Here is a 24640-nt window from a genome sequence, read left to right as displayed (position 1 = left end):
TCAGTATCATGCGCTGCTTCTTTATTTACATGTTTTTAGTTATGGAAGCTATTGGGGCAAAATTTGTCAGTAAATTTTAGTCAAGAAGAAAAGCAGATGTTTCTTTTTCAGTTGTGGAAAATAGACAAAAATGAACTTAACACATTTGATTTATTTGGAAAGAACTCTACTTTAATAGTTATTCAACACTCAATGACAATCAAATGTGTAACAGAAATTCATAGATACTTTTCTCCATTTGGGTATACTGAGAAGCTAGGTGTAGCCTTGTAAAAATGGGATTAATTTTAGTCTGAGTCACACAATACTAAACATTTATCCTTTGTTTCAAAGTTCAAGAATGAAAACTTGCAGTTAAACACTGAGCAAGCCATGTGTTCAGGTTATGTTGGTTTATCACTTTAAAAGTCTTATAAAAATGATAAAGGACTTAAAATTCTCAGTAGCATGTTTGCTTATTAACATCTCTCTGCAATTCTGAGAGGTCACAACAGTCCTGAATTACTTTTTATAAAAAAAATCTAACCGGATTTTAATTTTTTTTTCTATGCCACTACAGCTTTCTTTCACCTCATTTTAAAGCAGATCTTCAAATTATGCCGTCTTCAGGATTCTTCTCAGACTTGCCTCACGGTAGTCCTATAATGTAAAATGTTGGGAAAAGAGAGTCAGATAGTGGGAACATAGAGGACTCTCGTTTGCCACTCCTAAATGTTGGCTCAGTTTGCTGCCCGCTCAAATCTTAAGAATTCTTTCATCAATCTACAGGAGCTGTAGGTGTCATAGTTAACGGTTAGAGGCCATCATTCACAAACCACAGCTGTTGATAAGTCCTCACTTAGTCCAACAGGGCTTGCAAAGAGATCAAGTGCAAGGGCTACTGAAAGGGCTGCAAGTTGTGCAGCATTAGTGCTCAGAGAACTGCACTCCAGATGTTTAGCAGCTCTTAGGAGATAGTTATAACGTATGTTAATACTTATCTTTCAAAGAAATAAATTCAGCAGATAATTTTAATTGAGTTAATTCCTTATTAAGGAATTACTCTGAAAATCATAGAATGGGTGGTTATATTTAAGATTTAATTCCATTTAATTATGTGATGTGGCTGTACACATTCTTGCCATTTATTTATACCTATTGGGTGTATCTGAATTGGCCTTTATTTTCATTTGCCTCCCAAGTCTGGTATCAGCCAGTATAGGTCGCTGTGTGCCATGGCTGCCTGGCAATTCTCCTACAGAGTAGGAAATTATAAACACATACCTCTTAAAGACTTGAAATGCATTGAATGTAACAAGGCGATTATTATGTAGTATTTATTGCATTTAATACGCTTAATATCTAATTCTGGGCAGCACTGCATCCCTACACACAGTCGAAAGAAAATTCCATCAAGTTAATTACAGGTTAACAATATTTCATAAAATATGTACAAAGATTCCTTTGTCACTTTTTGTAAATAAAACACAAAACAGTAAGCTTATAGATCACAGGCAACAGCATTCAAACATGGATGTGGGTAGAGAAAGGAGTACCTGGCATGAGTACCTGCTTAGTTTGACTGAATCCTTGATTTTTAATTTGGCTTTTCATGGGCCGCTCACAACACCAACGCTGTGTGAGGTATGGTAGTCAGCTGCAATTATTCATAAACCCTACACTTCCATCAATCCAATGCTACTGGCTCTCGAGTTACAGAACAAACTGCATTAGAATGCAAGGCAAAGCAAAAAAACTAGAAACATCCTTGACAAAGAAATACTAGCAGTTTATATAAAAACAAAATAGTCCAACATGTGCCTCAAATATTAAATATTAAAGCAAAAGTTTCTGATGCACCAACACAATATGGACTTAATTACAAAATCAGTTCAAGTTGTTTTTTAAAAAAGATAACAAATCCCCTAAAAATAAAAATAGGATAATTAACTTCTATGGTGACTATATTACAAATAGGTTCCCAAGAGGCACACTAACGGGGGCGGGGTATGAGTCTGCTACAAAATAGCCGATACAAAACAATGTACCTCAAAAGATTTTGCAGGGCTACACTGTGTTTTCCTTCAGAAGGTGCTTTAGTATCTCTTCATACTTGGCTTAGCTCCGTCTTCATCTGTACATACTTACGCTGAACTGTTAAACAGTAACAAAAAGCCCTAATCAAAGTTTGAAATGATGCACTTACCTCTGTCTGATCTGAGGTCATATCAGATCAGTTTTAATTGGACTGAGTGTCACCTTCAGATTTAATGTCTTCACTGGTCCCATTGACCTCATTCTTAGCATCGCCTTCCTTGGAGTCCATGCTTGTGTCTTCACTCTGTTTTTCTCGACTACTGGACTTCACACTACTTTTTTTATCATCAGATCCCCTCTTTTCTGCCATGAAAGAAGACATTGACCATGGACTACACAGTAAGCACATATATGGCAGCATATCAGTGAGTGCTGAAAACTGGAAACGGAAAGAGATTAACATGGCAGGGCTAATATTAAAATGGCCTCATCCATTCAGAAAGAGCAAAAAAGTTGAGAGTAGAATAGCACTGGGAGGATGTTACAGATTACAATGGAATCATCTGTATGATAGCTCTGGCCAAAACCACAAGACACACATATAATATCTAACCCAGAACTACTCACTATCAAAAAGGCTGGCATAAAAATATATAAAACCATAGATTGATCATAGTACACACCACCTCTTCATTTCACAGAGCTCAAGTTCTGCAGGTTTGTCTTTTAAGACCACAGGTGCCACTGCCCATGTCATCCTGATAAGTGTCTGTGGGTGTATTTGAACAAGTTTGTTTGTTTATTTATGGGACTTTTATACTGGCCTTTCCTTCTCAGGCTCAGGGTGGTCCAGACATGGCTTTTATTGCTCTCCCAAACAGTCTTATTCCACCCCCTCCCCCAAAAAAGTTCATGCTGAGGATCAGGGACCCTCCAGAACTATATGCCATGTGGCACTAGGGCAGGGGTAGGGAACCTGCGGCTCTCCAGATGTTCAGGAACTACAATTCCCATCAGCCTCTGTCAGCATGGCCAATTGGCCATGCTGGTAGGGGCTGATGGGAATTGTAGTTCCTGAACATCTGGAGAGCCGCAGGTTCCCTACCCCTGCCCTAGGGGATGCAGCAAAGCAGGAACTAAATCACTGCTGCACGTATATACCTGTGCTCAGATATAACTGCTCAGGTGCATAGTAATTGTTCTGGAGGGTTTCCCCAACCCTTTCCAGAAGCTTTGGGGCAATATGGTACTGCTGGATGAAGACTGTTATAACTACTTCTGTGAACTTGTTCTATTTGAAGAAGTATGGATCTAAATACATTTTTTTAAAACTTCAAACAATGGTATTTGCTTTCAGAAAGCAAGTTGCTGGTTCAGAAGAAAACTTATTCTGTTTTTATGATACAAGCAGCCCAATACAGATTGGGGGGGTCTGAATGGGCTGTGGGATCAGCGGAGGGTCGCACCAACTGTGTTTGCCCCCTCTGTCGAAGCAAAGAGGACTTCTGCTGGCGGAGAGGATAAAAGTGCCAGTGGCCGCGCACCCTGAGGCTCTGCAGCAGTGAAATCCAGAAGTTAGGGCTGCTGCAGAGCAATGCTGGCATCTGACTGGATGCTGGCACGGGAAGGGGGGGCGGGCCAGGGCATTGCCAGGGGTGGAGTTAATTTTAGTAAGTTTTCACCAAGGCTTTAGGGATGGGAATACCAGGGTAGCGTAACTCCATTAAGCCTATAAAGGGCTTCTAAGAGGCAGGGTCTTTTCTGCTTTTAGCTACCTTCCTGCACTGCCTGAAAACCTTCTGGAGGCAGTATGGCAGTGGCGCTGTCCCCAGTAGCCGAAGGGATCAGTATTGGGCTGTTGTAGACCAGGATCTAAAGACACCCACATCAAATGTTATTTGAATGGAACAGAAACTATACTAACTGAAGTTAATGACACTAATTTTATTGGGAATAAATCTGTGGTTTGTATAGATTTTCATGCAGATCTCTCGATAGCTGTTAATTCTGGCAGAAGGTTTCCCACATCTAATCACAGATTGAAGTACTCCCCACAATGGGAAGTAACTGTTCTATTTCTTACTCTTTTCCCCAGGGCCCACGCCATCTGTTTTACCTTCATTTGCCTGCTATGCCCCATCACCTCACCAGTACTTGGGAGTTGTCTCCCTATTTGCCACCACTGCCAGGAAGGGAGAGTCTGTGTAGGTACACCATCAGGCTGATATTTAACAATCCATGACTGCGGGGAGCAAAAAAAGTAACCTTCAAAGCAACAATAAGTTTGCTTATTTTCATCTGACTCTCCTGCCTGGCATACCTGTATCTAATTTTCACATGCAATACAATGACATGTTACAGACTTGGCAAAATTATTCCAGATGAAGCTGTAGCTTAATGAGACCCATAGTTCATTAAATCTGGAAAATAAATCAATTACAGGGATAAGTAGAAACAAGACTGACAAATGGACTGCTTATGAACAGCCGTCAGTTCATTCGTAAAAGCCAGAAGGAGCAGTTTTCCAAGGAAAATACAAAATGAGCTTAGACATAATTGGACCTGTGTATTTTATGGTATGCACTGTCCTCTTATACTCGGTGTATAAGCAATGGCAGTTCCCATATAAGAACTGTTAACTTATTTTTATCCCATTGAAAAAGCTCTCATATATAGGGTGTGAGAAGAATAAGGGGAGCATACCGTACTTTAAACTGCAAAAGTAATTATTTGACATGGTGAACTAACATTCTTCTTTCAGCATTCAGACTATCTCAGCTGATTTGGATGGATTTATTTAATGCAAAAGAAAGCAGAAGCTGGATACCAACAGGTGACTTTCTAAAGAATTTTTCTCGATAGGCACTGTGCACACGGCCTGAAAACATTCTCATAAAGGTAGTTTGTTGGTAGCTTTGTCTGCAGCTGCCAAGAAAACCTAGGATAACGTTATTGAAAAAGATAACCCAAAATGGAAAAATGCACAAAAAAAGAACGATTTCCTATACACCACCTGATATTTGGAACTGAGAGGCAACAGTATCTTAAACGTGGAACTCTTATATGTCTCTTCCATGTGATAAATGCTTTGATAGGGTTGCACTAACTAACCTTTTGGAAAGTCTTCGATTTTTGCTTTATTAGGTATCGCCGATTCACATGTAGATCCACTGAGGAACAGCAGTCAGTCCAATAAGTTTATCTTCTGTCCTATGTAGATACAATAGAGCTCAACAGCCCTATGAATGGGCATAATGTATATTTTCCTGAAAGCATTTTAGGGTTGCTTTGAGTTTGGACAGACAGAAGAAAAGGTTGGTCTTGGCAACTATAAAATTATTATTTACCTTGAGTGGAAAGATTAACCTGAACTATGACAGTGGCTGCAATGAGGCTATTTATACTACAATAACTATAGTTAGTATAGACAGAGCACAAGAAATAGTTTTGACTACTTCTTGAACAATTTAATTTTTTATAGGCTACCTATATGTTCCCTTTCTGATCGTAAAAAGAAAATAGATTTGGTCAGACATTCACTGTAAATGTCAGAATTATGTCCGCTTAACATTAACTGTGACTGACCTGATGAACTCCATTGTATAATTAGGGGTGATTAGAGTTTCGGGTGCTTTGGGTAACAACAGGGAGAGATGTTGCTCTTTACACACAAGTATGAATGAATCGCTGCAAGCATCCATTCCATTTCTCTAACATTCTTCATTACAGCTAACCTGTCACATGTGGTAGCTATTATCACTACAATGATTGGAAAATGAACAAAATGTTCTGAAGTTTCAATTCCTCAGTATAACATAGTAGAAATTTTTAATACTCATCAGTAGTTTAGTCCAAAACACCTGAATTAATGGAATTTACCCATTCATCAGAGTAAAGGACACACAATAAAGATAGACAGTCTAATGACTAACAAGGGCTGAATAATGCTATAATGATGTAGACAAAATCCAAAGTGTAAGTGCAATAACAACTTTCAAAAAGCTAACTGGCCCAAAAGCTGAAAGCTTCTCCTCCTGCAGACCCTATCCTATGCCATGAGAAACAATGACATCAAGAACAGTACTGGGTGTGATATAGGGGTATGCAAAGGAAGGGGGAATCAGTCAAAAATCTTCTTTGCTTACATACAAGATTTGGATCAAACCCCCAACAGGAAACCTGCTGCCTGTAACCTCACACACTGATTTAAATTGTATCACTCATTCCCTTACTGAGATGCCAGGAAAAAAACATCTATTCAATTAGTATGCACATTGTCTCATTTGAATTACAACCATGATGTATATTTTGGTTACTAGGATCCAAACTAGATGTGAAACTGGGAGATCCATGAGCCAGTGTGCCCAGTTTCGGGGATTTTTAAAAAAATGAACAAATAAGCATAATCTCTTTGCTTGTTTCCCCCTCCCCGCCTTCAAGGGCTAATACATGAAAATGTATATTCACGACCACTGTAGAGACCTGCTTGAGGTAGCTCACAAACATGTGAAAATCAGAAAAGTCACTCAAAATAATTAAAAGTAACAAATAAAAAACAAACATTAAAAGGTAAGCCATTAAAAATTCAAAAAAGCAACAAAGTGTCCCACCTAAAAGTACAACCTCATCATACACCTGTTCTCTTAAAGAAGTACCAGGAAAAGTAACAGGGGGTGGCAATACAGAATAAGGGGGGTTAATCCCTCTCCCCCCCCCCACACTAACACCCCAGTCTATCCCTTCTCATGCCTCCAATAGATTGCAACCAACCCTTTCAAAATGCTGGGCAAATCCATTCACAGATCTCCCAAAGATTCATTTAGCCAAGCCCTGAGAACTTGATATTAAACTCATTGTAAACTTCATATTATGCTCAGCCATGCTCAGCTTCATATTATGCTCAGCCACGCTCAAACTGAGACTTGATACAGTGTTTTGAAACTCAGATTTGGGTAAACCAGTATGGCTTCTATAAAAATACTATCTCTGCTAGCTAAAAGGGACAATTCTACTATTTATACAAAGAAGGGTTAATTTGTGTTAACATTATCTTCTCTAAAGGTAATCAATTCTGCAAAAAAACTGCATTTGACAACAGTACCTACAGTGGTGCTACAACCATAATATCCAATCAATAGTTATAGTAGACATTGCTGAATTCATGGAACTATCTTGCTGGAGTACAACCATGTCCTCAAACCATTCCACAAATCTGCATTCATAATCACTATAGGACTATCCTCTGGGCCAATTCCTTGAGCAAGTATCACATTATAAACACACACACACACAATGGAATCATCTTGCCAAAATGAAAGGCAGATCCAGAGGCTAGTAATATACAAGTGCCTTGGTTATATTAAGATGTAAACATTAAGACAAAAATCCCAAACACCATGCATAGAGCAGACCTGGGCATTATACGGCCCGTGGGCCACATCCGGCCCGTCGGATGACCCTGACTGGCCTCCCTACCTTGCTGGGGAGCGAGGCGTCTTTAAAAGCCCCGCAGAAGCCGGTTGCCATGGCTGCCAGCTTCTGCGGGGCTTTCAAAAGCGCCTCGCCCCCCTACCTTTTGGCCCAGCCCTCCACAATATTTTCTGTTTCTTATGCGGCCCCATGGAAAAAATAATTGCCCACCCCTGCACTAGAGAAACTATACCAGGATCTTTAAAATGATGTTTGTTATTTGGAAATAAAAGGAGGAAATAGCTTGCCATTTTTCTGTCAATAAAAACATTTATATGCTTCTTTTAAATCTGGAGATGACAGATAACTTTGTAAAGCACTGAGCAAGCAGGACTAATCCTAGTATCAAAAGACATCCACATACAATGACAACCACTGGATGACCCCAGAAATCTCAACAGAACAGCTTAGGGCAAAAACTAAGCAATAAGTATATAACCAAATCTGGGTGAAACAGAGCACTTTTCCATTGAGAAGGAACTTGAAAACAGAACTGTAACAGGGACACCTGTTTTCAAGCAAGGACGCATTGAAGCTGATCCAGAGAACATGCATCAACCACCAGATTTCCCACAAATCTGTCAAGCATTTTAAGACACGAGTATGTCCATGTGTCATCTAGAATAGTGTTGTAATTGGACTAAGAATTGAGAAAGAGATTCAGACATACTGAAGACATATTTACCACTAAAGCATCAAAAAGCAGGTCACTCAGATATCCTGTGATATGAATGGATACCAATGTGAATGCCACCACTGGAGAGACCAGCAGAACTGGCTCGTCTTTATGAAGATGTTACAATGACTATGAAGTGTTCTTTCATAGCTAATTAACAGGTTACAATGCCAAGAATCTATTCGGAAATTACTACTTCATCCAATTTCCTAATGATTAAAGATGCTGGCAATGATGATAAACTCAGAGACTGGGGAGAAAGTGCATTTTTGCATGGCTGTGACTGTTGCCTATCTGAGAAGTGTACATAAGAATGGCAATGGACAAGTAAGAAACCCTCTGTCCTTTCTTCCACGAACACTATTCTATAAAATTACATTAGGAAACAAAGTTAGCCTTATTGTCTGTATAAAGAACATTCAAGGATGGCAACAGGAGACTCACCTGAATATACATGCAACGATTTTAAAATTCAAGACCTATTAAAATACTAAGACAGTTGACAGCTGGCCCAGAGACTAGTTCTTTGACATTAGAATTGACACACATGTACACGAACCTCAAAGGGAGAAGAGTATACCTCAAAGTGCTTAAGAACTACTTTACAGTAATACAAGCAGAGTTTAGACAGCAGCTTTTTTCCACATTGGGAGGCTGTGACATAACTCTGAAGAGCAATTCCTATGCACCATTCCTATGGACTAACCTTTCTCCTTAGATTTCCTCTCTTGTTCTCGGTCTCTGCTTTTGCTTCTGTGCTTGTAAGATTTCCGATCTCGGCTCTTCGACCGCCTTCTGTCTCTGCTACGCGATCTGTGTTTTCTGTCTGACCTATCATGACTTCTACTTCGACGCCGATCTCGACTCCTGAATGATTAAGATACAAAGATCAAAGTACTTCCATGTTTAAAAGTTTTGTTAGTAACTAACAACATGGTCATCAGCATGGCATAAGAAGTTGGGAAAACACTTTAAATGACATTTCTGAAGGCAGCAGCCTGCAACTTTATAAGCAATGCTTGGCAACAAATGATCCTAACGATAATGCACTGCACTGCTCTACTGAAATAATTCTGATGTTTCATGACACTTCCTAGGATGTACCTGCTTCGCCTTCTTTCCTTGCTTCTTGATCTTTTATGGTCCCTCGACCGACTTCCTCTTCTGTCAGAGGTTCTGCTTGAATGCCTGCTTCGTGAATGACTCCTCTTTCGCCTCTCTCTATCACGTACTCTCTCTTTTTCCTTTTCTTCTTCCTCACGCCGCCGTTTTCTCTCTCTTTCCTCTCTTTCACGTTCCCTCTCTCGCTCTTCACGTTCTAGTTTCTCCTTTTTTAATCGATCATCACGATCAGGCTCTTCAGTTTTTTTTCTTAATTTCTCCTTCAAAAAAACAAAACATTCCACAAAGATTACTTGAATAAAACTTGGTTGCTAAAATTTGATTGTTTTTCTTAAAGATCCAAAAAGGACAAGTTTAGATTCATTTCAGGTACTTTGCTAAGACCAGATAAATTTGGGACAATAACAGTTTGCAAAAATTACAATCTACAATAGCAATTTAACAACTGAAAGATTTTAGACTTGCCTTTACTTGGTGAGGGGCAGCAATGATGAAACACTATTCATGTTTAAAAAAATCTGAATTTAACGTATACATTTTGAAGAATCATGTCTTTTGCACAAAAGGAGGAAGGCAGAGCCAAAGTTGAACATGTTTTTAAAGGATATAATCCATTTTCATTGGGAACTTTCATCTCACTCTCTGCTAGTGGATTCTTAACATTTATCATTTTATTCAATTGAATGCTACTGAGACCACAAGAAATAAATAGTAAACAACATGCATGGCATACTACCCATGGAAAACTGATTTAGTTATGATCATTCTTACAACCACTTAGGTATCTGTGTTGTTGCTTTTTTAACTGACTGGAGGGCACAAGCTTAAGGCTAGCCTAATAGGACATACTGCGTGTTAGTATATCTACTTTGAGGATGTTGTGGGTTTTATTTATTTTTGTTTCAATTTTTCTAAGCCTCCCAAAACATGAAATCATTATCAGCCTTTGAATTTGCCAGTTTCATGCCACAAAAGGTAACAGACATAGGAACTTTGTTTTTCTGAAGATAAATAGTCTATGCTATCGCTGAGAATTACTCCACAATTTAACATTCTTATGATGGAAAGACTGCTGGTCAATCACTAGCAATTGTAGTATTGTAGTTCTGTTAAGCGAAACACTGCAGTTTATCTGTATATCAAGAGGATTAACTCACTTTTAATTCTTCAACCGTAGCCTTTATTTTAGCATAGCCCATATGCTGTTTCCCCATCAAGTGATCATCTACCCTGGACTGTGCATCTCCGACGATTAAAAAGGCTCCACAAACTTCACAAACTTCCATTTGTTTTTCCTGAGCAGCAAAGCTCTCAATTGTCTGGGAAGAAAAGGCACTTGTTAATAAATGCAGTGACAAAACTTTATCTGGTTCGCATAGTAAGAACAGGAATATAAGGCTTTGACAGACTAATGTTTTCAGCTCTCCTAGATATATGAGAATATACTAATCCAGTGAGAAATACATAGGTTCCACCCTAGTGCATAAACAAGCCAGAAAAACAAGAGTTGTGTTTTTTTAATACTCCAATTTTCTGGGGTTTCCCCCCCTTCCTCTTCCCACATCAAACTCCATGTGGGGTAGAGTGGGACGGAGAGAGTTTTGAGAGAACTGTGATTAGCCCAATCACCCAGCAGGCTTCATGTGCAGGAGAGGGGAAACAGATAAGGGGATGCCACTCTTAACCATGCTGGCTCTCAGGAACCAATCCAAAATGCCAGATTACCAAATTGGGAAATTTTGTGCATATATGCATAAAGTGCAGCATCAGGTAGTCAAACAAAAATACCAAGTGAAGTTATGATTTTTCAGAAATTTACCTTACTTCTTATGTCAAATTTTATATTATGGACTATTTTCGTACAGAGTAGAATTTTTATTTAGTGTTCTGGATATTTTAAATGCTTTATTTTACTGTTAATCTTAGCCAATGATTGCATTATCAAAATTACATTTACAGCCTTTACAGTTGTGAATTATTTCCAAGATACAGTCCTTCAGTAGGCACTATCAAAAGCTACCAATGAGGAAAGAATGGCATAATATGACAAAGAAGACTCTGAATGGCAAGCAAGACCAGCTGCAGAATACAAATATTTGTAGCAAACTTCAAAAAGCAGCTCATCATGGTGTGAGCATTTCTATTGGGTTGCACCCTGTGGTGCCTTCTAGGCTTAAAGGAAGCAGAATTCTTACTGAAGTTGTAGACCTGAGCAGCTCCCTCTCTTCTTTTAACTGTTCAACGAGTTTCATCATGCCTTGAGCTTCTTCCACCTTTCCTTCAGTACCAAGTTCTTCAATCTACAAAGGAGAACAATGCTATCAAAACATTCTGAGCCAAGCTTCTGATTAACATTTCTGCATTACTCAACAAAACTTTTACCTGTTGTAGAAGTACATCAATTTTGTCAGTTAAGACCTGAATCTTCTCTTCATTTTTACCAGTAGGTCCTGCTGCTTGCTAAATATTAAAGTACAAGTGTCAGTAGTCTAGTATTGAGAACAAAAAATAAAACACTGAATGGGATTATTATTAGACTGTGTCATAACTACTGCAATACTCACTAATCAAATAAATAAGCTATAAGCAAAGAGAGAAATTTGATGGTAAGATTTAATGCAGAAAAGTGATACGTGGCTACGTATAGTACATGACAATTTATTTCCATCACAATCAAATTAGACTGTGTCATAACTACTGCAATACTCACTAATCAAATAAATAAGCTATAAGCAAAGAGAGAAATTTGATGGTAAGATTTAATGCAGAAAAGTGATACGTGGCTACATATAGTACATGACAATTTATTTCCATCACAATCAACATTCTAACTTATAGCAGAGTTAGGAAAGCATAAGAATCTAGTATGTTTTCAGAAGCATCGAATAATTACATTGCTTTATTTACTTAGAAATTTCTATTTACTTAGAAATTTCTCCAGTGATCTTGATTACAAATTAAATAATGATAAAACCAACATAGCATTAACGTTGTGAAAATTACTCCTGGATTTTTAACTTTTTTAAAAAAACCTATCACTTTTACAAATCTATACAATTATTAGAGCTATTCAATTTTTAAAATGTTCTTATGAGAGAAATACATGCGATTCTATGTTGCTAACTTATTTTTTTGCTACTGAGATGAAGCAAAAATTTGCACTTACACCTGAAGACTGCTGATTCTGGGATAATGCTAAGCGGGCATGGCCTCTTCGAATTCGACGTTCAACTTCTGCAAGCAAGCTCTGTAAATAGCGAAGGAAGTCTCTTTCATAGCCTACTTTCATGAACCGAGAACTCTTCTCATACCTGAAAAATGTCCAATCACTTGTTTTTACTAAACTTGCAAAAGAGATCAAAAGCAAAACTTCAATACATAAAAGGATGGCTGGCAGTCATTTCCATTAAAATAAAATAAAAACGTTGAGATTATTTTGATATTTAAATACTTATATTATTTAGATAAATTTAGCTATCTATAAAGCGCAATACACTCACTGTTTTCTGAGGTTTTCATCGTGAATTTTTTCACAGGGGCCTAGAGATAAACAAAGTAATGGGAATAAACTAATTTGTCCAATACCATGCTGATAATTCTGTACAAACTTGAAAGATTTTTCACTTGCTTTTCACTCCTGGCTGCAAAATGCTACAGTGAGTTTGATCTTATCAAGACTATTAAATTCATCACAGACCCTAGCTGGGATTTCAACATAAAATTGGAAAATTTTTGTCACAGACAAAATACTGAAGGATATTTCCAAATCCTAACAGAGGTGATACATTTATATGGATCTCAGTGTCTTTGAAAGTTTTAAAAGTATATATGGCTATGGTGACAGTGCAAGACTACATCCAATACACTAAGGCAGTGGTTCCCAACCTTTTTTCACTTGTGTGTCCCTTGGCAACCCATTTCCCTAAAATTGTACCTCCATATTAACAAACCTATAACATTTTTTTTTTGCGTACCCCAAAATACTCGGTATGCATGCTTCAGGTTGGGAACCATTGCACTAAGAGGAATGAATGAAAGAAAGACAAAAATATTCTGACAAGAATCTGTCATTCTGGTATTATGATATCTTCATTGGCAAGAGCATCAGCAAAATGACAGTTTGGGCTAACACAATAAATAGCCTAAGAATGGTATTTGCTTGTGCAACAAGCATTAGTATGGGATCTTAAGACCATTAACAATCTCATTTTCAAACTTAAAAGCTTGATATATAGCAGAAGTGTGGTACTCAATATGCTAGCTGGTTAAGAGATGGGAAGGATGGAAAGAACAGAAATATATTATTGCTGAAAACTATTTAGAAGAATCAGGAAAGTTGCATTTTTGATGCTTGGAAATAAGTAATTAGTAGAAGTCATGACTGATCTGTGATTTTAAGTGTAGAATATAAACTACCGTGTTTCCCCGAAAATAAGACAGTGTCTTATATTAATTTTTACTCCCAAAGATGCGCTATGTCTTATTTTCAGGGGATGTCTTATTTTTCTGTGTTCTGTTCGTCGGGCATGCTTCAAAACAAAAACTTTGCTACGTCTTACTTTCGGGGGATGCCTTATATTTCGCACTTCAGCAAAACCTCTACTACGTCTTATTTTCAGGGGATGTCTTATATTCAGGGAAACAGGGTAATTGTGAACTCATGAAAATTTAAGGTTTGAGTTATTTCAATGATGTTTGGCACACTGGGCCCTAATGAAACAGAATCCCATGGATCCCATGTTACATCAATGAAAGGTGCTGATGGCTGAAGATTTTAGCATTCTCATCCCACCACCAGATCTTTCAGATCCACATGGGGAAACCACAAGGCGCAATAGCCACATAGGTTGGGAAGCTGAAATAGGGAGGGGGAAATCAGCAAATTGCTTCAGTCTACTTTTGAAAAGCAGACCTCTGCTAATGGAAGAGGGAGTGATTTCTGTCCCCATCTCCCTCTCCACTGCAGTGTTCTGACCCAGGGATTTCTTGAAGTCAGAAAGGTTTGTTAAGGGGAACAAGGAAAAGATACTTAATATGAGATCCAACTCACTATAGCATATTATTTGCTAGTAACAAACATAAAGCCCCCATTTCATTATCAGCAATGATTATGAATCATCAACTGAAACCAGTTTTCATAAACTAACATTTCTTTCCTTAGGTGTTGTCAAGAGTCCCATTCTGGCTCCCATGATTTCTTGTGTGAATTAAGCTTCCAAAACTAGCAATATCATGGGATTGCCTCTAAGAAAAGTGGGGGAAGGTCAACAAAAAACAAATCCAAAGTGGAAAAGAGCGAGTATGATCACACACACACACAAAAACCCTGAAAGGAAAGTTACATTTGCCTTTCTCAGGAACAAACAAGGAAAAGAGATGGTTTATTGTCAGACTTGCTCAAGTCAGGCCAACACAGTCCAGGATCTATAAGCTAGAAAGCCAGTTTATTCAGAATATTTCGATTATAGAATAGAATAGAATCTTTATTGGCCAAGTGTGATTGGACACACAAGGAATTTGTCTCCGGTGCATATGCTCTCAGTGTACATAAAAGAAAAATACATTTGTCAAGAATCATTGTGTTTTACCTGCATCCTCTCATGCGTATGAAATCCCTCAACATTAACAACATTTTTTTTTAAATCACAGAATCAAAAACAATTCATCTCAACTGAGTTTGGTGCAGGAAACACACTCACTTACCTAAGTCAGAACGGGTGTTGGTGAACAATTCAGCAGGACAAAATCCACACAGGTAGTATTTACAAACCTATAAGAAGAAGAGGATTAGAATCTGACTTTGTTATTTTATTTAATAGACAGATGCTGACAAGAAACAACACTAGAAACCACAAATCAACTGACTAGAAACAACACTGTTCCTTCCAGCAAATATTGCTACTTCTCCCTTTTCTCCTTTGTTACAACTTCCTGCCATCACCCCACAACAGTAAATAGTTTCTAAGAGAAAAGCACATTATTGCTCTCCATATCAACATAACCAAGCTTTTTAAGCTATATTAGTTTAGTGCAGTGAGCAAAGTGTGATGTTTAGGTATTTACTAGGTATAAACCAAGAATAAAAGATCACCCAGAGGGTTCAGTGGTAAAGCATTTGGTTTGATACAGAAGGTCCAAGGTTCAATCTCCAGATTTTCCAAGTAGAAGGATCAAGTAGCAGGTGATGTGAAAAACCTCTACTCAAGACTCTAGAATAGCTGCTAATCATAAGACAATAGTGACTTTATTAGACTAATAGTTGGCCAACATAAGGCAGCTTTACATATGTTCAGTGAATGACACTTGCAGTGACCTGCCAGTTCCTGGTCCTAGTATTAAGCCATAATGTAAACTACATGAACTACTGGGCCATAGGACAACCAACAAATATATTATCCTCATAGGCCTTTCTTTACAAAAAAACCTGCAGTATTTCATAAAGGTCATGTTCAGTTTTAAGGTATCATGTAACCATTAAGGTCAGATTCCATTTTAATGTAAGTTATTTTTAGAAGATAAATTACAATCAGAACTTTTTAAAAAATCCCTTTTAGAATTTAAAAACCAATTTAAAATAACCCTTTGATGTCTATCCATTCTGTTTGTTCATATTTGATTAGTCAATTGGCCAAATCTTTCTAGCAAATCAAATACCTAAACCTACCTACAAATATTTACACTTTTTATTGACAAGCAAGATTTCATCCATTCTCTTTTCATTTTTACCATATATACAGAATCCACTAAATGCTTTTATTAACTTGAACAGCTCTAGTGCATGAATACATTTGGCAATGCAGCTTCACAGGAGACAACAGATGGGAGTGACTAACATTCAATTACAAAGTCACATACGCCCAGTTTCTTGAACGCTAAGATCAAGGCGGCTGAACTTGACAAGTAGCAACCGGTAGATACATGCAACATCGCAGTCCATATTGATTAGGGTGGATAAAAATCTTTTTTAAAAAATAATTTTTAAATTGGATTTTTAAAATTTAAGTCAAGACCTTTTGAAAAAATTACTATTTAATAATACTTTAAATAATTTTCTATTTAAGATACAGTATAGTCCAAAGGTTATTTTTCATGAAACAAGGATTAATTTTAATTATGTAGCATGAAACTGTGTATTCATGCAAAGTTTAGTTTTCTTTGGTAAATGAATTCCATTAATCCATTCACGACACCATGGTCTTCCAGATCGTTTGGGCAGTAGAAGACAGTATCACCCATGCTTGGTTTTGCAGTCTGTAAATTTGTATCTGCAAATGTGTACCTGCAGCGCTAACATGCTTACTCTTCACAGTAAAAGTGTTAGAAAATAAGCATACCGAGTTGTTAAAAAAGGCTTTTAATCCCATTGTTCCTTTACAAGTCTATAATTACAAAATCAAGCCCTTACCTCTTAAGCACTAATGTTTGGAGTAGACTAGATCTGCACAAGGAACTAAGTGTAAGGAGGGAGGGGCAAGCAATAAAATTGCAAGTGAAAACTTTTGAGCAGAATATTCCACAAGACTTGGGACCTTTGTGTGTATAGCCTGAGTTTCAGCATATTATTCTCTCCCTAGAGTAGAAAATCTATATTGGCAGCAGGTCAAAGAAAAAATGTCTTTTGCTCGTCATTTTCTGCAGCCAACAATTTCACACACTTTCTGAGAGAGAAATTAAAAGCTTTTGTTGTGCATCTAATATATATTTTGTTACTTTAATTTTTGAAACACTGATCAAAACAGTTTGGAAGATAATAATGCAATAAATAAACATGCAGGATTCAAACCAAATGGCCAGATAAGATTTCTACCTCACCCGAGGGCAGAGAAATCACAGAAGACTGTATCTTCCCTTATCACAAGAAGTAAAAAGCAATAAGATGTATACTTGTGACTATGGCATCCAAATTCCACATAACAGGTGCCAATACTACATTCTGAAAATGAACTTTCTGGCCTCTGGATTATTTCTCCAGCATTCAAATCTGTTTATCAAAACAATATCACAGCCTAGAATGAAGGCTTCAAACTATACAAATCCACCACAAATTTAATTACAATTTATTTCTCCTCTCAAGGCAGATTCAATAATCTAGAAATTAGAATTACTTTTCTAATCATTAGATAATTTGTTCAAATCACTCAAAGAGGCATTCCCAATCACTGCCATGGCTCCAAACAGAACAAGATACATTTCTCCATGATGAAATCATCAAACTTCACATTTACACATTTATACCCTGTTTTTTTAACAACGAGAAAACAAAGTATATTACATCATTTTTCCCTTCTCCATTTTAACTTCATAACCACCTTTTAAAGTTAACTTAGCCTGAAAAAGAATGTGAGGATCATAGTCACGCAGCCAGCTTCCAGGGCATAGTGGGAATTCAAACCAGGGTTTTCCAGGTCCTGGACCAATACTAACCAGCCCACCATGCTCTTTCTATGGAAAAGTTATGCCAAAATCGCTTTCCATGTTAGCTGTTTAAAGAACACACACACACACACGGCAACCATTTCCAAATTGTGGCCTACTGGACCACCAGGATAGGTTTTAACAAGCTTAAATTGCGCGTGATGTTACGATTCGGCGAGAATTTGCGAGCAGCTCCTTATTCGACGGAATCGACGCTGCAGGCAAAATCCAATGACCATAAAACGCCATAAACAAAGAGGCCCCCGCATTTTTTTTTTATAAAAGCAGCATTATGCAATGAAGACCATATTTACATACAACCTCATCAGTGACACAAAAGCAGTAAGCAGACCCCTGGATGCTCCATACAATGAGCCTCGCCTCAGAAAGATTCACCCCACCGCTGCGCTCGGGGAGGCCCAGAAGCCAGGCGTCTGTTCTGCTCCTCGGCTCCAAAGACATGCAGCCATTGTTCGCCCACTGAGCCCCTCATGTGTTTGTGCAATTGCCCTTGCCTGCCCTTCACCCTCAAAATCACAAGGCGCACCCCCCGCCCGCAAGCCGCCGCTTACCCGCTTGTCCTTACCTGCTCTTAATTGCAGAGGCCTACGCGGTTCCGAGCCAGGCAGCCTTCTCGCTGCTGAACGATTCCCAAGACCGGGATAGCAACACGAACCCCAAACCACATTCCTCGCCAGGAACCCACAATTCCGTTAACCCCGCCGCTGCATCCCATCCATTTGGGGCACGCGGCTGAGGGAGAAAGGACAACAGAGGCCCGCCTCGCTCCGCGCTACTTACACTTTCGTGGTCCCACCGCACGTTGCTGCGCTTCTCATCGGGGGCCAGGTTCCTATCCCGGCCCATAAGCTCGTCCAAAAGCTGGGCGGCCGAAATCATGGTGCCTGCCGGTTAGTCGGTCGGCCCAGCCGCCGGTTCCTTCGCCGCTTTCCCTCGCCGACAATACACCAAACCCGCGCCGCTACTGGTGACAGAAACAAAATGGCGGCTCCCTCGAACCGAGGCGTGCCCCATAATGCATTGCGCACGTCCCGCGTAACCGTCTTCGAGTCCTGTTATTAACCTCCAGCGTCTCGAGCTCGCATGTCCGCTGGGCCTAGCTGCCCAGCTTCCACGAGGAAATCACGGTACAGCGCTGTATAAATTTTGTTCCAAGTCGGTACCTGCTAAGACTACCCTATGATTTTTTTTAAAAAATCCATACAATATTGAGCAGGTCCCTGTAGCCAAGATCTTCACTGTTTTAAGAACAAGCTGATTTACATTTTGCAGGGTGTAAGGGGCACAGCTGCTTTCCAAGCACAACTTCAAGCTTCCCTCCTTCAAGCTTTCCAGAGACTCACAGAACATACAGATCACTAAAAAGTACATAAATATTCCTCAAGTATAAGAAATCCTCAAGGATAAGAAATACACATAGTTCCATGTAACTTTAGAGCTCAACGTTTTCAAGAAGCAACCACTTGAGTAGTCAGAAGAAGTACAAGAAGTACACACAGTTCCATATAACTGTAGAGGTCAACACTTTCAAGAAACAATAACCTGAGTACACAGTTCCAACACAACAACCTGAGTACACAATTCCAACACATCAGCCTAGAAAACGCTTGCATTTCTACCTTCTCCAAAGAAGTCTAATCTTTTAGAGCATTTTGTAGCAATGAACTCCACGTTTATTGAGCTTTCTTTTTATGTACTGAATCTCTGCTTTATAATTGGTTGATGCTGAGTTCTAGAGTAGCTTGAAGAGGACAAAAGTATTTTTCCATTATACATCATGTTGTAAATGTATCTTCCTACTCATTTTTCCTTAGGCAAACAGCTCATGCAAATTACCAGGAATCCCCAGTGTGGTACCTGGGAACTTCATGGCACTCACCAATACCTTTTCTGGGGCCTGCCAAGTGTGTTTAGAAAGTAGGTAGGACCAGGTGACCTCCTGTTCAGTAGGACTTCTGAGTGCCCTCTTTAGATCTGGTTGGCTGCGTGGAGTAAAATAACATATCAGTGACATCTGCCACAACAGTATTACTTTTATTCTCTCTCTGACTCCTCTTTCATAGTGTATTTTAGAAATGTATTCTTTTTGTCCCCTGCACTTGGAGTTCCTTTGTGGTTGGCTGTTGGATATTCAAGAATCTTGATCCCTTAAAAACCAGTCAGATTCTTGATCCAGTAATTTAGCAATGTGCACAAGGCTTTTGTGTGTGCAGCAGAGTCCCATTTAACCTATGTGTGCCAGGTGCAGAAAACACTCAGAGCCTTTTGTCTCTTCAAACTACTATGCTACATTTATGCAGGAACTCCACTTCTGGATAGGATAGGGTAAACACAGTTTCCTAATCTCGTCTAGTCCAGTGGAGGGAGATTCAGAACCAGTCTCCTGGTGGCAAGATGGAGAAGTGTGTGTGGATGTGAGAGGAGGTGTAAGAAGAGGAAGGAAGGAAGTTTCCCTAAGAGTAGCAATCTACACATCAAAGAGATAGTGTCAGACCCGTAAAAGATGCCCAGTGTCTTGACTCTTCTTTCTCTCTGACTCTGAAACTAATTCCACCTCCAGAAACTAATTTCACCTCCAGGGACACCCCCAGAACCTCCCTCTTGGACTGGCTCCTGTGGAGGAGGAACATTGGTGCAGAGGAAGATTCTGTTTTTAGGTGCTGTGGAGCTGCGTGGCACTCCGCCACCAGCGTTATTTGTCCCCCACCAACATATTCGCGGCCCTTGTGCCAATGTAAGGGGCAATCGCATCAGCACACACTCAAGACACAGCCATGATTCTTTTGCCCCACTTGGAATTGCACTATAAGTATCTCACATAGAGCTTCATTAGGAAATCCGAAACATGATATAAAAGGAACATTAATCAAATATTTCAAACATATGAGAAACAAGTTATTAAAAACACATAAGAAAAATATATATTAAAGAGCATGAGTGAGACGGTTACGTCAACTGAAAAATCACAGTGACTATAAATATAATCAAATTACAGACAATATCACATATAGATCCTAACAAAGAAATATAGAAGTTTGTTCAATAAAACACATAGTAAAAATCATATGAATCAGGCATAAAGTGAATCATAATTCTTTGACCAGTCCCGTGCCTTTGGAAAAATATAGAACTTCTAAATATATTTATCAACAGTGCTTATCTCACTACTGCTGATCTCACAGAGAAAAGAGAAGAATGCTGGATGCATAAATAAACTGTAGAACTTCCTGCCCCAGCATGTGGTGATGACTGCCAACTTGGAGGGCTTTAAGAGCATAGTGAACATGTTCATGGAGGATAAGACTAGTCATGGCTACTAGACAAAATGGATACTAGTTATGTTCTTCAGTACCAGAGGAGCATGCCTAATATATTAAATGCTGTGGAACACAGGCAGGATAATATTGCTGCAGTCATCTTTTTTGTGGGTTTCGTCGAGCCACCTGATTATCCACTATGTAAACAGACTGCTGGACTTGATGGGCCTTTGCCTGATCCAGCACGTTTTTATGTTCTCATGGGGTCTTTTATGCTAACTGCAAATAATCCAGATCTTCATTTAACCCAAGAGGAGCTAAAGCCTCTTTTCTGGTAACAGTTTATCATTATGAGTAGCCAAATGTCAGATCTGTGGGATGATTATTATATTCTATAGAGAGCTTAACCAAGGACCTATTTTTTTAAAAAAAGGCTTTTATGTACATGTTTTTTAAAGGCTTTTATGTACAAATACAAAAGAGATACATGTTTTTAAACTCCTCTGTGTTTTTGCAAGATACAATTTGTGACAAGGGTACTTGATAACAAAAATTACCCAGTGAGAAGTACATGCAGAGAAGTTCTTGAGTATGTATTTTCTGTCATTTCTAGGATTTGTAAAGTATTTCATGCCATAAGCATACTTACAGTACATGCAATTCCCATAGGGAAAATGTCCATGGTTAAGTGCTTGGCAAAGCATGTTGTGTGGTAACAGAAAAAGAGGTGTTACTGTGCGCCTGGTGATCTTTTAGATTAGCAGCCCAATCCAGAGTGGGCTAGCGAGCAGGGACGGCACTGCTCTGGCACCACCCCTCCCCCTCCAAAGGGTTTTCCCACAGTACGGGAAGCCCCAAAAATGAAAAGTCTTTGAGAATCCCCCATAGGGGAAAGTGGATATAGGCCACAGAAAATGTGGTGTTTCTCTGAGCCTGCACCATCAACCCAAAGGGGCACCTAAACCAACTAAGGCCAGCTCTGCCTTCAGCCACGTTGGTGCAGCATTTTGTGCAGGCAGGGCTAAGCAGGACAGGTGATTTCCAGATCAGGTGCCGCAGATCTGTCCTGCTGGGCTGCTGGTTAGTGATTCCCAAAGTGGGTAGTACCACCAATCTATCACATTAAGTATTTACTGAACAGCGCAGTAGTAACTAAATATGACATCAAAAGCTGGTATCACTGGATCAAGTTAATCAGTTTTGTTGAATAAACTGAACTGAAAGGTTTTAACTGGCTTTTGAATAAATGTGCAACTAACTGTTACTGTTCTGAATTTTATTGTTATTATCTTCTTTAGTGGATTGTGTAAACCACTATTCTGAATCATTGTTTTAGCAGGGTAGCATAGAGGATACTGGGGATGAGTTCATAGAACCAAAAGGGTCTGCAGCCTAAAAAAGTGAGAGAATCACTAGCTAAATATTCTTTTAAAAGAAATATTCTTTTAAAAGAAAGTGAGAGAATCACTAGGCTAAATGTTATTTCAAAATAGATAACTGGTCTTTTGTCATTCATGGCAATGCTTTCCAAAATGTTCTCATTCCTATATATGTCCAAAAACAGCTTCCAAGCACCCCCCCCCCCCAGCAATTTGCCTAAATAATTTGAAAAAAAATATTGTTTGAAGAATACACACATTTCTCCTCAAAGTGACCTATATATAAATTAACAGTTTTTGGAACTACAGATGATCCAGCGGCAATGACTTCAATGTGTCAGTAGAATTTGTTGTTAAATACAAGAGAGTTCTTTCTGAGAGCAATTTCTGCAGGTGTAATAAAAAATAATGTGAGCCGGTTCTTTTATTGTGAATATTCTCAGTAATGGGTGCTGTGTGGTTTCCGGGCTGTATGGCCGTGTTCTAGCAGCATTCTCTCCTGATGTTTCGCCTGCGTCTGTGGCTGGCATCTTCAGAGGATTCTCAGTAATTCTCAACAATTAGAGAAATGTTGTGTGTGTAGGGAAACAAAATCCATTGTAACCAGAATATTCTCATTCACATGTGATATTTCTAATGTTAAAAAAATCTGTAAAATGGTATTAAGGAACAAAAGGTCTAAGGGGAAAAAATTCTATGTTTGGAAAGCAATCCCAGGACTGAATCAGATCCAGAAACAACAGCAGGTTTTCCAGGGGAGGGAAAAAAACATCCTTGTGAATTGGTCCAGCACAGAAACTAGCACAATCTTTAAGTGGTTTCTGTGTGTGGTACATAGACCCTTTGTATTCCAAGCTGATACCTATTTGAAACTTAATTAATTTTATTTTTTAAGCTCTTCTAAGCAATCACAACATAGAGAAAGCTATTTTCATAATCATATTTTAAATGTCACAATATTTGATTCTTAAACCATACACAACTGTAGGACATATTAGATTCTAAGGCGAAATGGGCAGGATGTAAGTGTCAGTGTCTAGAGGGAACAAACACAAGTCTGAAGAGAGAGCTGTCACATACATATTGTTGATTTGATCATGTTTTGAACAAACAAGTGTACTATCAAGGAAAACAGAGTATGTAACATGTTGTAAACCTTGACTCTGCTGTTCTGCCATGCTACAGGCTCTGCTGAGTCATACCTGGGTCCACTGATAGTTTAACTAGCTGCAGACAGACCCTTTGTTCAATAAAAGGGGGTCCCACCCTGCATCTGGCTCAGGTGGTGGTCAATTCTGACACAAGACCAGTCACCTTCAGACAATTGTGTGGTGGCCAAAAGGTAACCAATCAAGTATTTGCAAGTTAAATTGCCTGCTTGGAAGACTGTATAAAAAAAGTGTCTTTGAAATGTGTTCTTTGGACATTGTTTTTTTGGCTGACTACAGCACATTGTCCCGCTATTGTTGCAATAAACGCTTATCTGCTTCGTTGAACCAATCTATGTGTCTCTGTGTAACTGGGAGACTGTTGGAATTTTCCAACATAACCACATGACATTGTATTTAAATTGTAATATATATGATCTCTCAAGGTCTGGGACTGACTGAAACAATTGTTTCAGTTGGAAATGATAATCCAGGAGGAAATCTGAAAGTTGAACTTTAAAATTCTGATTATAACAAACTTCGCACATTGAAACAAAAAGTGCGAGAGATACAAGTGTGAAGAAAGTGTATATATTCCTTTAAATTTACTTAGAGGTCATCTCTCCATCATCAGAAGATTCAACTCTATTTGACATCCAATTGGTTAATTACTGATCAAATGGTCTAAATGAGCCAATTCTGTAAAACCTGTGACACCATTTTAGATAGGGAGATCCATTAATAAAGGATTCTTCTTAAGATTTTCTCCTTATTTTTCCTGTCCTTATTGTTACTACTCTCTTAGGCTGCATAGCCTTGTATTGTTATTTATACTTGGAACTGTCTAAAGCTGAGCGAGAACTGATTTTATTATTCCTTTTCCTTTCTTTTAAATAAAATTTTAGACTCTCAGCTGTTTGAGAGTATCTGGATAAAGAACCCTGGTTTCGGTACGCTACTGGTAAGGTACCCGGCTTTGGGCAACCTTTCACACCAAGTCACACTAATATGTTTAGTAAAAGTTAATAAGAGCAACATTTTAAAAAGGTCACCCTGGCTTTTAATTAATTAATTTGTTCATGTAAGTGGACATTATTATCTCATTTTACAAAGGCAAACAGTCATTTTATTTTGATT

General features: G+C 38.6%; 1 protein-coding gene across 6 annotated transcripts; it reads right to left on the bottom strand.

Moving 5' to 3' along the window:
* Positions 1 to 149: 149 nt before the first annotated feature.
* LUC7L3 (LUC7 like 3 pre-mRNA splicing factor) lies at positions 150 to 18714 on the bottom strand. Of its 6 annotated transcripts, XR_007243781.1 has the most exons (12): positions 18500 to 18713; positions 14987 to 15053; positions 12784 to 12823; positions 12450 to 12594; positions 11666 to 11743; positions 11479 to 11583; positions 10441 to 10602; positions 9266 to 9543; positions 8868 to 9028; positions 2239 to 2379; positions 2028 to 2133; positions 150 to 639 (listed from the first exon to the last, which is right to left on the bottom strand). XR_007243781.1 is itself a non-coding variant. In XM_048487847.1 (11 exons), the coding sequence occupies exons 1-11, from the start codon at positions 18596 to 18598 to the stop codon at positions 2087 to 2089; spliced, it is 1323 nt and encodes a 440-aa protein (XP_048343804.1). In that variant the 5' UTR covers positions 18599 to 18713; the 3' UTR covers positions 150 to 2086. The 6 variants fall into 6 exon arrangements, 5 of the variants coding, with proteins under 5 accessions (XP_048343804.1, XP_048343806.1, XP_048343805.1 ...); XM_048487847.1 differs by having other exon boundaries at positions 150 to 2133; XM_048487849.1 differs by lacking the exon at positions 2028 to 2133 and having other exon boundaries at positions 2186 to 2379; positions 18500 to 18712.
* Positions 18715 to 24640: the final 5926 nt, after the last annotated feature.

This window comes from Sphaerodactylus townsendi, linkage group LG03, assembly GCF_021028975.2.
Source record: "Sphaerodactylus townsendi isolate TG3544 linkage group LG03, MPM_Stown_v2.3, whole genome shotgun sequence".
Lineage (NCBI taxonomy): Eukaryota > Metazoa > Chordata > Lepidosauria > Squamata > Sphaerodactylidae > Sphaerodactylus > Sphaerodactylus townsendi.
The sequence above is the reverse complement of the archived record's forward strand: the minus strand, read 5'-3'. Positions and strand labels throughout refer to the sequence as shown.

Coding starts and splice junctions, on each gene's coding strand:
- LUC7L3 (XM_048487847.1), bottom strand. CDS start 18,598: ATGATTTCGGCCGCCCAGCTTTTGGACGAGCTTATGGGCCGGGATAGG. Junction 10,603..11,478: donor TGCTCAGGTCTACAACTTCA/GTAAGAATTCTG, acceptor TTTTCTTCCCAG/ACAATTGAGAGCTTTGCTGC. Junction 9,544..10,440: donor CTACGGTTGAAGAATTAAAA/GTGAGTTAATCC, acceptor GTTTTTTTGAAG/GAGAAATTAAGAAAAAAAAC.